The 13,445-nt window shown below is 35.5% G+C and overlaps 1 protein-coding gene across 4 annotated transcripts; it reads right to left on the reverse strand.

Moving 5' to 3' along the window:
• Positions 1 to 352: 352 nt before the first annotated feature.
• On the reverse strand, positions 353 to 13,387 carry LOC101740584 (cleavage and polyadenylation specificity factor subunit 6). 4 transcript variants are annotated; one of them, XM_012689769.4, is made up of 13 exons: positions 13,228 to 13,387; positions 12,910 to 13,113; positions 8,155 to 8,370; positions 7,394 to 7,505; positions 6,398 to 6,735; positions 5,862 to 5,934; positions 5,297 to 5,398; positions 4,859 to 4,956; positions 4,462 to 4,710; positions 3,752 to 3,960; positions 2,886 to 2,933; positions 2,478 to 2,576; positions 353 to 1,973 (listed from the first exon to the last, which is right to left on the reverse strand). In XM_012689769.4, exons 1-13 carry the CDS (start codon positions 13,291 to 13,293, stop codon positions 1,796 to 1,798), a joined length of 1,992 nt encoding a protein of 663 aa, XP_012545223.1. In that variant the 5' UTR covers positions 13,294 to 13,387; the 3' UTR covers positions 353 to 1,795. The 4 variants fall into 4 exon arrangements, with proteins under 4 accessions (XP_012545223.1, XP_004925409.1, XP_062528117.1 ...); XM_004925352.5 differs by having other exon boundaries at positions 5,862 to 5,949; XM_062672133.1 differs by lacking the exon at positions 2,886 to 2,933.
• Positions 13,388 to 13,445: the final 58 nt, after the last annotated feature.

Consider the following 13,445-nt stretch of genomic DNA (forward strand, 5'->3'; position numbering starts at 1 on the left):
CCTACAAACTTACTTCTCATATCAAAGTTTATGAATCTTGCCAATATTAATCGACGTGCCAAAGCCGTGTAGGACACCGTCTGGTTCTGACATACACAAGACCTAAGAGGATGATAATGACAGTAGAAATTCACCTGTAGGATATGCATTACCTAATTAATTCGTTGGTTGGAAATTTGACCAGTTCTAAACGTGCCGATGGCCAAAAATTTTACACTTGCCGTCCTTTCAACGGCCCAAAATTTTTCTTTCTACAATAAATCGACATCGACTTTCTACAATCGAAACAGCAGCCAGTAGGTACCCACTCACAGTTTGGTAACTTATATATTAATTTAATAAATAATGAAAATGTTTTGAAATAAATTTATTTTATTGTAAATTACATCTTAATTTACGGTCACGTCTAGTTTGTATGGAACAATCCATAAATTGTTTGAACTTAACCTAATACTTACGTTTAGACTACTACAAAATAGGAAAATACAAAAAAAAACCACGAATGAAAGTTTAAAACAATTCGCAAACATTTAGACCATGGAATGTTGTGACAAACAGCAAAATTGAATTTTAAACATATTTGGTTTTAAGGTTCTTGTTGGACTAATTCAATCCATTAACAATCAACATGAGTAATATTGATACTAAAAATTATAAAATCAGTCACAATCTTAATTTTCAGATGTTTCATGGCTTTAGATTGAAAACTGCTTTTATCGATATAATTGTGTAAAATGTTTATTTGAAATAAAAACTATTTATATTTTAATCTTTATCAATTGTATCAAAAGTATTCAAGATAATACTAGGATATTTTTGACCTTTTTCAATAAAATTTTCATTACTAGCGCACTTTTCTAATTTTGGATAATTTGCTATTGGTCGTGTTCTGATAAAATGTTTCTCTGTTTTAAATATAAAGTTTATCATCCTTTTTTAACCTTATAAATATACCATGCGTGAATGAATACAATACATTATTAGATGTTTGAAAACGACTTGTCGGCGTTGGATAGGTCTTACGTTAATTTTCTACAGTCACACTTGACTGTAATAAGTACAGTGATTTGTACCAAGAGTGTAACCAATTTTCGTAAAACAAACGATATATCTGAGACAAATGGGCATTCCGGGATAATACTTACTAATTTGTAATAAACTATTTTGTCATCTAAATTAACATAACATTATTTTCATCATCAGTGTGAATGGATATCATTTTTACCATCACTATTTAATGTTTCATGTATGAGACCGATTTTAATTTGAGATGTTTGTTTCATATGAAGTTGAAAATAATGAATATCTAATCTGTCGAATCAGGCTCTCGATTACACTAAACCGCCCTAGCAGCAGATCAACTCGATCCACCATCTTTTGATCAACAATTTGAAGCTATTTTCGTGGCAGTATCAGTAGTTCACGCACGCGGTCGTCGCCTCTGACGCACCACACAATATTAGTTTACACCAAAAGTCACTTGATTAGACTAGGCTGACGGAACGATGTCGGTGTCACCACATATAACCGCGCAGTCAATGAATTTTGATTCGCATGAACGTTGCTCAAACGAATTATTTTAAATTAAATCAATCGTTTGTTTGAATTTAGAATCAGAAACTTTCGCGCCATTTTTGTAAATCCCTTTTCCGCGCAAACATCTGTCAGAACTGTCAAGTGTCAATTTAATTCCACTTCAACGTGACGCCGGCCCGATAGCAAAAAATCTTGGATGCCCTAATTGGTCAGCTGATGTGGCGATATTGAGTAGTTCACTCAATGGTTCTTTTAGTGTCTAGTGTCTAGCGTCCCTGCGATGGTCTCGGTCGCGATCTCGATCCGCGGGCGGCGGGTCTCTGTCGCGTCTCTCCCTGTACCGCTCGTCGTAGTACGGCGCTCCAGTGCTGCGGCTCTTCGACCCGGCCTCGGCTGTGGTTCCCTCTGCTGTCGCTTCAGCTGGAGATTTACGTGCCCTGTTCCCAGCAAAAAAACACTGTTAGACGGACAAACTTAAAGACAATTTGAATTTTTACAGAAAAAAATTCTCTCTCTTTGCAGTAATCTGATATTACCAAACGGGTCAGTCAAGCTTTGAGATATTGATTATTGATCTCTAACTTCTAATTAAATTAAAAAATTAAATAGATTCAATCAATTTTTGATAGTTAAGAGCTCTGTTCTAAGTGTAAAAACTGAACTAATCGAGAATTACGCAATTTGTTACGTCGTTGATCAGTGTCTGCTGCTCGTAAATAAAAGAAAATCTTGCAACTTATCAACATAAAACAGGCAAAAGAAAACTAAAAACTAAGAATGGTGTATATTATTTTGGTTTTTTTCGAGACGGAGCTTCAAAATATAAGCCTTAAAACAGAAACACAGAAAGAAACAGATTTCTGTCTCCCTACATATACAATGCAAATTGTATTATTAGACCCAAATACAGATGGTGAATTTTTACAAAGATAAAATCACACCTCTCCTCACGACTGTGTCCCCTGTTGTAATGATCAGCACGATCGCGATCCCTCGAGCGAGACCTCTCGCGCTCCCTCTCACGGTAATCCCTGTAATACCTGAAATAAAACAACATTGATTTTCACTTACCATCTGTTTACACATAAGTAATCGAGTTAGATGTGTAGTGATGACATAACTGCCTTGTTCTAAATTACAGTAAACGTAATGGAAACGTGAGCTTTAAAAGAAACTAGTGATGATTAATCAATTGAATTCGGTAAAGATTAGTTATCGAAACGTCAATAATGAGATATACATATATTCAATATTAGTACATAGCACACTCAAATAAATATAAAACTGACCACTCATTACGTTTACCATTTCAGGTTGGTGTTATTTTCAATTTAAATCAAGGCACTTACGCGTCACGTTCACGTTCGCGGTCGCGATCTCTCGACCGTTCCCTGTACCTGCAATAAATTGCTTGCATTCAACTTTACGGGTTCCCCGGTTTTGACCTCATTGTAAAGCATTTTTTTAAAACACGGAATTCGTTCAAAAATCATTTTAATTCTCGATAAAAGTACTACTTTATATAAATTTACGAACTTACGCACATGCGTTTGTAAATTATTATTTTATTTTCCATTAAAAATTTTAAATGTTTATGTTAGTTAGTTTGTGGTAAGGAAAAATCATGACGTCCAATTAATTTAAGCTTACAGTTGTGGTTATCATTATTGGGAGATAGAGAGTATGGTGACCGTCTTTGGCAGAGTATCAGTATCCCGTCAATATCTGGCACGTTCCGGTTTGAAGAGGAACACTGCCATTATTGGGACTTTTTGTTAATGAAGTTGTGTTTTTGTTTTATTTTGTCTGTTTAGTGTTTCGTCAGGTTTAAATGTGTAATAACGGTGGTTTATTAACTGTTTAATGTCTGTGAAAGTGCACAAATGTGAGAAAATGAAACAAAGGCGCTTGACGTAACTTCTCGGGATCCTCCAAAAAGTCCACTGAAAAAATCTCAGAAAATGACCACCATTTTACTGAGATTATATTTCATCCCATATCATCTTATTTCATTTAATTTCATCCCAGCTGATTAATGTCTCTAATTAATAATATTCATTTAATTTCACTCCATATTATCATTTTTCATAAAAATAAGAATATAAATTATAATAAGATATGACTTAAAGGTCTTAGTTACCAGGTCATAAAATCCATTTAAAAAATTGCCGTTATTATAATACAAGAAACGTTCCAAATAATTAACGGCGCGTACCTGTCCCTATCCTCTCGGTCGCGGCTGCGGTCCCGGTAGCGGCTGGAAGAGCGGTCGCGGCGGCGCGGGGCGCGGTGGTGTCGCGGCTCGCGCTCGCGGGACCGGGAGCGGCGGGACCGCTCGCCGCTGCTGTAAGACTTCGTCTCGACGCCGTGCAGCGTGTCTTGCAGCGACGAGATCAGAATCTTGCAGCGGTCGTCTTGCGCCACCTGAAATATTCAATTTACATTCGTTCATTTCATTTTCCTTTATGCATAATCTACATATTTAATACGTGAAGCAAAAACATTGTATCCCTTTTAACGAAAATTGCCCGGACGTAGGAGTATGAACTTTCCCACACTTATAGAGAATATAGAGAAGAAGTGCAGAGTGCTAATATTTAAAAAAAAATGCATTAAATCAACAAAGAAAACATTACACACACTACCGTGTATTTGACACAACACATACGTATAAATATACTCTTTGTAAATTGTCAATTGTGAAACTTTTGTTATTCTTTAAAGTCCATAGTCAAATTGAGAATAGATTAGTATTGTTTGTCTTTAATATTATTTGTCTACAGTTTCACTCTCTCAAATAATAAGTGTATAATCTATGGTGGTAGAACCAATAAGAATGTTCAAACTTCTAATTTAAATTAATCATAGTCGAATTTCGACTACTGCAGGGACCACTAGTGCTAATAAAAATACAACGATGAATACCTTGCTCTGTTTAATGAGTGATATGGCGGTAACGAGCGTCTCGATGGCGGAGGCGTACTCGCCAGCGGCAGCGTCACTGACAGCCCGAGCAATGGCACTGGAGGAGACGGTGCGGTTCCTGCTCATCACCTCTTCGAACTCGGCCTCGCTGATGACCGGCATGGGGGGCGCCAGGGAGGCCGCGTGCTGTGGGACCATGGGTGCCGGGTGGTGCGGGGGACGAGCCGGATCCGCTTGAGGCGGATAGCTCTGTAACATTATTACGTGATACTAAGAGGCCCGACAACATTATTTTAATGTTTATGCTACTCTGTAGCACTATAGAAAATAACGACCTTATTTTGTTTCATAGATTGCAGAATATAGAGTTCAATTCATAAATAATGAAGTCAATTACCTGTGGTGGCCGACCGTACGGTTGTCTAGACCCGGGTGGAGGCCCTTGTGCTGGAGGTGGTGCTCCATGGGCTGGATGACCGTACGGAGCACCTGGACCTGTTCACACAAAAGATTAATCCTTTTAACTACTTGATCGCAACTATCTTGAATTTAAGGGTAGGTAAGTATTTGGGCAATTATCATATTACTTGATAAGGCAACTTGTTTTTGTTCGCTGATCACAAAGATGTATCTGTCGAATTTAACCTCTGTAAAGATCTTAACGTTTTCATCCAAATTTACGTAATATATTCGATTCGTATTCTTATATGCAATTGATTAAGAGAGTCATCACCGATGATAGTGATGTCAAAACATGAGACGATGGTTTGAGCGTTATACTGGAAATTTTGATTTTTAGATACCATCATTTATTTATGTAAAAGCTATAACTTACCGGGTGGTCCAGGTTGCGGGGCCTGCATTGGCGGCGGCTGCGACGGTGGCTGCTGGTTGAAGAACGCAGGATTCACGTGTGGTGCTGGAGCTCCAGGTATTACTGTTTAACATTAATGAAAATTGATTACTTAATTAAAATTTGTAATTTAATAAAAACGAAACAATAATTATTATAAATGACGACTTTTCTCAAATGACGCGCCCAGTTTAAAGAGCGAGACTATTATTTTAACGTTATCGAGATTTGTATCTCAAATATTACCGTGAACCACGATATTCAGATTGTGAACTCATGGTACGTATGAAAAACGAACATGAATGCATTCGTTTCTGTATATATATTTTTTTATTGCATAGATGGGTAGACGAGCTCACAGCCCATCTTATGTTAAGTGGTTACCGGAGCCCATAGACATCTACAAAGTAAATGTAGCCACCCACCTTGAGATACAAGTTCTGCTTCACTGCAGAGATAGGCAGGGTAGTAGTAACTAGCTGTGCGAACTCGTAAGAGGTCCTACCCTCAGTCTAAAAGTCAGTTTCTGTGCTAATATATGACTGACCAGGATGCTGCGGCATGGGCGCCGGTCCCCGCGGCGGCTGGTGCGGCGGCAACTGGTGCGGAGGCGGCATGCCCTGTGCGCCGGGTTGCTGAACATTCATTATTTTAATTATAACGTTTCATTATTACTATAAAGAATAATTATAATCATAGGCTTGTATGTTACATCAGCAATTTGCGAGCCCCCTGTTCCAGAATCTGAAATTTTTGCAAAGCGAATATTCAAGGGGCGAGTTCCCCCAATATGAGCCGTAAAATAATTCTTTACGATCACGTAATACGAGAGCAGATGAGCTGTACACATGAGGATGAAATTCGTATCAATCAAGAGTTCATTAAGAAGGCCTAAGGAGACGACGCCGTCATATTATTACCAATGCTCAGTTAGTATTCGAAAAAGTATGTTTAAAGACCTCCTTACATGAATTTCGTCGGCTATCTGACGGCATCTAAATTTATTGCATTTATTCTATACAAAATAATAAATTTGGATGATGTGGATGCCTAATAGTAATCACGTGTGCAGTATATACATACAGGATGAGGTGGTGGCATCTGATGCGGCATTCCATGATGGGGGGGTCCATAATGAGGCGCGGGCTGAGACATAGGATGCGGCGCTCGCGCAGCCCAGTCGGGAGGCGGCGGACGCGGGCCCGGCGCGCGTTGCATCTGCGGAGGGCCCGCAAACTGCATAGGGGGCCGGTGTGGCGGGGCCTGGTGCGGCTGCGGCTGATGTTGCATGGGATGCGGCCCGCCCTGGTGTGGGCCCATGTGGTGCGGCGGCGGCCCACGAAGCTGGTGCGGACCCGGACCTGGGAGCATCATACGAGGTCCGCCCCCACCTGGACCGTTCGGTCCCCCACCAAAAAATTCTGCGAATATAGTAACGGGTTCTTACGATTTTATGTTTTCAAGTGCACCATATTTGGGCGTCGTTATAAGCGCTGTGATCAGGGGTATCACCCCTTTAGTTACCATATACTACCCATTAGTCAATAAAAAAAAAAAATTGCTTAGATGGGTGGACGAGCTCACAACCCACCTGGTATTAAGTGGTTACTGGAGCCCATCGACATTTACAGCGTAAATGCGCCACCCACCTTGAGATATAAGTTCTAAGGTCTAAGGTATAGTTATAAAGCTGCTCCACCCTTCAAGCCGAAACGCATTACTGCTTCACGGCAGAAATAGGCGAGGTGGTGGTACCTACCCGTGCGGACTCACAAGAGATCCTACCTACCACCAGTAATTACGCAAATTATAATTTTGCGAGTTTGATTTTCATTACACTATGTTATTCCTTCCCCGTGGAAGTCTATCGTGAACATTTGTTAAGTACATATTTCATTAGGAAAATTGGTACCCACCTGCGGGATTCGAACACCGGTGTATCGCTAGAGTAATGCTCCGAATGCACCGGACATCTTATCCTTTAGGCCACGACGACTTTAGAATAATAATGATATGTTTCTACTTTTGATGTTTCGAATATTTTATCGAGACGTATTAGTATACGATTACAATATGTACCTCCGGGATGAGGACCAGGCGGCCCGCCTGGATGGGGTCCTCTCATTCCAGGATTATTGGGACCAGGAGGCGTCGACCTGGTCTTTGACTGACTTTCAAACTGATTCAACGCCTGTAGACATTATCAAAGTTTACTTACTTTCACTGAACCGAATTAATTCATCTATATATTTCCTACGCTGCTAAAACTATTATATTATTTTGATTAATATCGGTAGACTATATTAATTACCGATGGACAAAAAAATTACAAATACTAACTTAGATACTACTGTCCACCATCTCAAAACCATGTGGAAGTCAATAGCTATCATATGGCCGAAGCTATTTACTCCTCAATTTTACCAAATGGTTTGCAAATCAATTAACAGAAGCCAATCTCCATAACCATTACAAAGTCGCGGTGGTTTAAGATTCAAAATTTTCTTTTCGGATTTTTTCAATGAGTAGCCTCCGTGAAAACGATTCGGACATTATTGAAAGCTTTAATGTTGCAAAAGGTTTATTAACCACTTTAGATCCATTATTAAAAAAAATGTAAATTCCTTTTTTGTTTTAATTTAAACCACGTTTCAACACCTCATCGCGACTCACGCATTGCCCGAAACCATATTTGCAGAAACTAATCTATTACTAGGAAAGGTTACTAGGTATATTCATCATGAAACTATTTGTGCAATTCATAAGTACCTAATCATAAACTATCTATCTAGTGTCTACTTATTATGCTCATATTTTGTATCAGTTAACATTGACCTTACCTGTTTAGTAGGCAATGTAACTACTGGATGTTGCCCGTGTATCTCCTTCTTAGAAAGACGTTCCATCACCATCCTGACTGATTGATCTGAACCGAGAGATATAACGCAGAATCCTTTGGACTGACCATTGGCTCTGTTCTCAAAGAACTTCACATCTTGAAAATCGGAGACACCGACATCCGAGATCGCGTTCGCAATATCTTGGTCCGTTGCCCACTGGAAAAGGTTTTACACAAAACTCAGCCACGCTGCAAACAGGCAGCCAATACACACAAGTCACATACATCATTTATTATGCCATCCAGTCCACTTACATGCCACTTAAACAAAATCGGTCGGGGTAAGGTTCAATTTAAAGCGCCGTTCACACGCCGTATTAAGATTTTTTTCATTAACACCGAATTATCGAGAAAGTGAATTTACAACACCGCGCTTACGTCTCATAGTAGATCCGATGATTAACGTGAATAAAAATATTTTGAATACTTTTGTGTACCTTTTGACGCGAATTAAAAATCTACAATGTACTTTTCATCAACTAAATCATTAAATATGCCGGAATAGAGCTTTGGGTGAAAAGAAAGAGCTTTTTTGTGATCATACTATTTATTTCTTTATCACAGATAATTTGCATTATAAAGTTTTTTTACAACTCCGAATACTCCAACGGTTACATACTGAAAAAAAACTAGAAGGAAAACAACCATTAACAAGGTAATTATAACATGAACACATTACTTGTAAATGGTATTTCACAAGTCAAATGAAGAAATAAATTTAACATGTGGCTAAACACACACTGATTTTTTTTGTGTGCAAATCAGATAACAAAATTATCGTATCCATGCACTGATACTAGATAGATTTAATGCAATTAACAAAACTTGAAACGACAGCTGTTGAAAGTATCCTTTACAAAGAAAATAAATACTCTAAAATACACACATACAAAAAGTGTTAAATATTATTTATAATTTACACAATCAGTTGATGTCGCGGGGTTTTTTTGTAAACTACCTACATTATTGTTTAGATTAATTTGCACAGAGCAGACGAAACAGTTTGGACCAGGCGATTTGTTTGAGTTATATAATTTATTTATTTTATTTGTTACGTATTACAACATTTATTGTTCGCCTCTACATTTCGCACAAGAATGTTGATATCTCTTCAACATAAGTATCGAAAATCTTCAGATGTATGCAAAAAAATAGCAAAACATATGTTAAAATAATTACTAAAAAACTATAAATACAATACAATCAATTACCTTACCTCGTAACAAACCTGATAAAAGAATAAACAAATCATTACAGATGGGGATGTCAGAAAGTGAAAACTTTCAGCTCAATATCCCAATTTATTGATCAAACACAAGCGGGACAAATAGCCAATTTTACACTACTGATTCTATTATGTACTATGTGATGACTATGTAATGTTTATTTTTTTTTTTGCTAATTTAGCCTATCAATAATCTGATACAGGTAACTGTTTTTCTGACTAAACCGCAAATTTATGGATATTCAATAAATAAACACAACAACATTTTCGGAACGATATATCAAAATTTTGTGTGCGTACAAAATCACACAAACGGTTTCAAAACTTGTTGCTGCAGACATGTTACATCATAATTAAGCAAGTTACTGTAGTGTAGTTAATGGGCAAAAATGGTATTTATATTAATTAGTACATCAACTATTATAAATAAGATTATACATCCTTTCATACTTCATCTCTCACATAATCTTACCAAACCCACATCTACTTGTATGCAAAATATAACTGCAATCTGTGTTGTTTAAGTACACAAACAGAATCCATCTACGTAAACTACGCCAACTCGATTTTGATGATATTCATTTTCTACTGCTAGTATCTTTATGATATGATGATATATATGATTTTATTGTAAAACTCACTGTCTGTATATTTTTGCTATCGATTTGGCTCTATCTCGACAACAGATAGCCTCAAAAGTAGAAGTACAAAACAAACGGAAGAATATAATATAACTTAGCAGTATTATGAAAGGTTATGTAATGCTTTCCACATGAAATAATTTACAATAAATTGCATTACTAAAACAACTAAAATCATATTTAACTTAAATGTTATGTTACAAAATATTTTAGTTGTTTAGTTTCACCTTTTGTAACATTGGGAGGGTAGCATAAATCAATGTAAAATTAAATTTAAATGCAAATCGTAATGTACAATACACCAGGTAAAATAGCAAGAGTGCATTTTTCAATCATAGTTTCAAAATATAAAAGAAGCATAAATAAACGGCTTGACAAAAAAAAAACAAAAAATAGAAACACAGGTTGATAAATTTAAATGGACATACGCAGCAAATTTGAACAAGTTAGAAATGATGTGGCACAAAATTTAAATAATTATCTTTTTTTTTCAATTTCTTTTTGTACTTATATTTACAGAAAGCGCAGTTTACGTAGACAGGTGTCAAGTTTAAACCATTAAAAACTACCTTATATCATTTGTAGAATTTGAGGATTGTCTCAAATTTTCCAAAGTGATAGTGCAGATGAGACTACATGGCCATAAGAGAGGTATTTACATGTTTCGGTGACAGAGCTTGAGGAAGTATAGCAAAGTATAACAGTTTATATTCTACACAATTTTAATTTTCTATTACCATGAAGGAGTTACTAACTAAATACAACCAATTTCATTACAAACCTTTTCTTTACCATTTATTAATGCATTGCTAGATTTCAAAATTCACCTACCATTAATTAATCGGTAAATGCTCTAAATCCGTAACTCAAACTGTATCACCATGTGTGATTGTAAATAGCTCTGATATTCAATTGTCCTTTCGGAATTTCTCAACTTCATTAAGAAAATAAAATTCTAGTGAATGTCACATACATTTCAAAGTTTAAGTGGAAAATAGTGATCTAATTTGACATGTAAAGCTCGTGATATTTTTATGAAAATTTCAGTTTCACCTCAACAGATCGTAATTGTACAAGCCTTTAAAAACAAAAACAAGTCATTTCTTCATCATGAAGTAAAAAATAAAGAAAATTCTGGTTTTTGCTTTTTTCTTAGCAGAATTTAACTGCAAGTTCATGACTTTGAACATGAAGTTCCAAGTTAAATTTTACTAAAACACAAAAATCCGTAACTCACAGCATATCAACCATTTGTATAATTTTCTTATACTTACCATCATCAACAACAAAAATATAATTTTAATAAAGTGATATTTAATGATAACAATTAGCAACCAAATAATGTACTAATTTATTAAGGGCTTTTCCATGGAATTGTACCAGTATCAAATCCAAACTTTTTTTTATTTTTTAGTTTTCCCAAAAATATTTTATTTGAACTATATATTATAATTATTAATATATGTATTTGAAGACTGGTATTTTAAAACATCTTAGGATACATTGATCAAGTACATAATTATAGCACTAACAGTATTTTTATACTGAAACCGGATGATTTTTCAAGTTTTAAAGTTAAACATACAATTTCCTGCTTAATCTCATAACAGTTGTAATGACAGGTCTCGCGCTTACTTATTATATTTATTCACTTATAGTTTCTGATTATGTATTTCGCAAAGTTTATCATTATATTACTAATCCTATGTTTAAACAATTGAAAACAAATTTAACAATTTTTAAATCAATTTAACAAGTACCTCATTGTTACAGTTTTTTCCAGGTTTATTGATAATTTAAACTAACAATTGTTTTTTTTAACTTATAATTATTTAAGACTGAGAGCCGTACACACCTTTATCTACTACTAGTTATGGACAGACTAAATTCCCGTGAAACATTAAAGCACACATTTGTTTGATATTTGTACATAATACAATTTCATGGAAAAACACTTGTTTTCTATCAAAATTTAGCTCTTCACCAATATAGATTGACTGTGCCTTTTTTTGTAAAATAATTATAAATAAATACAGTATTTTCTTGGTATTATTAGTTTAACACATAATATAAGATATAGGTTGCTTTTTGTTTCATTAATTCAGTACAACAAACATTTATCTATGTGATCAGTAAAACTTAATGTGCAGTGATTTTGTGAATTTAAATTTTAAACATAATTTGTTAACATTTGTATAAAAGATAAATGTGTGTTGCAAAATTAAAAGTAGATCCTAACAAATATTAAAAATTAAATATTTCGTAACTCATTTTACACAACAGATCCATTTGGTTGCTGTTGCTTGAGTTGTCATCTGAACAGGTTTTTAAGTTCTCCACATTCTGTTTTTAAACGTACATACTACTTTAATATTTCTATAAATATATTATTTACAAGTACGTTGTTTTATTATAACTATCATAGTTTCATAGATCTGTTACTATAAAACTGTTAGCTATTATTTACTATATTTTATGTATTATACACAATAATAAATGTATGTACTTCATATTTTGTTTTATTGAAGTTAACATGCCATCATAATAACAATTATTGAGCTTGAACTAAACGCAAAAAACTATTTAATCTAGCTTTATGCTAACCAAAAACCATTTTTTTTAAATAACTTTATGAACGATAGCTCAAATTCAATTGCATGTGCTATTTTTATCATGGCATGGCGGCTAATAGATGCAAATCAATAATTATTGATAGTATGAAGCCCTGAAAGACGAGATGACAACTCAAAAGATATCAGTTTTTCAGTACAACGCAAAAACTAATATCGTACTTATATTTACAAATAGTCTAGGACAAAAAAGTACGAACCCATGTTAGGTTGCCGACGTAAAGTTGAAAACGGCGGCCATGATGTCCGTGAACCGGGCCGTGGTATGAGGCGTTGCCGTTAGTTTCCTCAGGTGGATGCTGGTTTGGAGCAATGATGGGAGGACCGTCACCGTCCTCGGGCTTCGAAGCTGGTGCTGAGATCACGTCGTCATATAAATCCACATTTTCGCCAGCAAATTCATCCTGTAAAATGCCGCCATTCATCGTGACAAAAATAGATTAACAACTGTTACGATTTCTCTATAAGAGTTATCTGTAAGGTTTAGGTGTACTGAATTAGGAGAGTGTAAATTTTACCTGGCGATTAAAATCGGATTCTATATCATCGGCGTACAAATCTATATCGACATCGCCGTCCGCCATTTTACGAAGTTGTGAAAAAATGCTACCTCCTACTTACGACCCCATGAAATTTTTTTTTTAAGAGATTTTATGACCTGGTAACTAAGACCTTTAAGTCATGTCTTATTTTACTTTATTTTCTTAATTTTATGAAAAATGATAATATGGAGTGA

The sequence above is a fragment of the Bombyx mori genome, chromosome 14 (assembly GCF_030269925.1).
Source record: "Bombyx mori chromosome 14, ASM3026992v2".
NCBI classification, from domain to species: domain Eukaryota; kingdom Metazoa; phylum Arthropoda; class Insecta; order Lepidoptera; family Bombycidae; genus Bombyx; species Bombyx mori.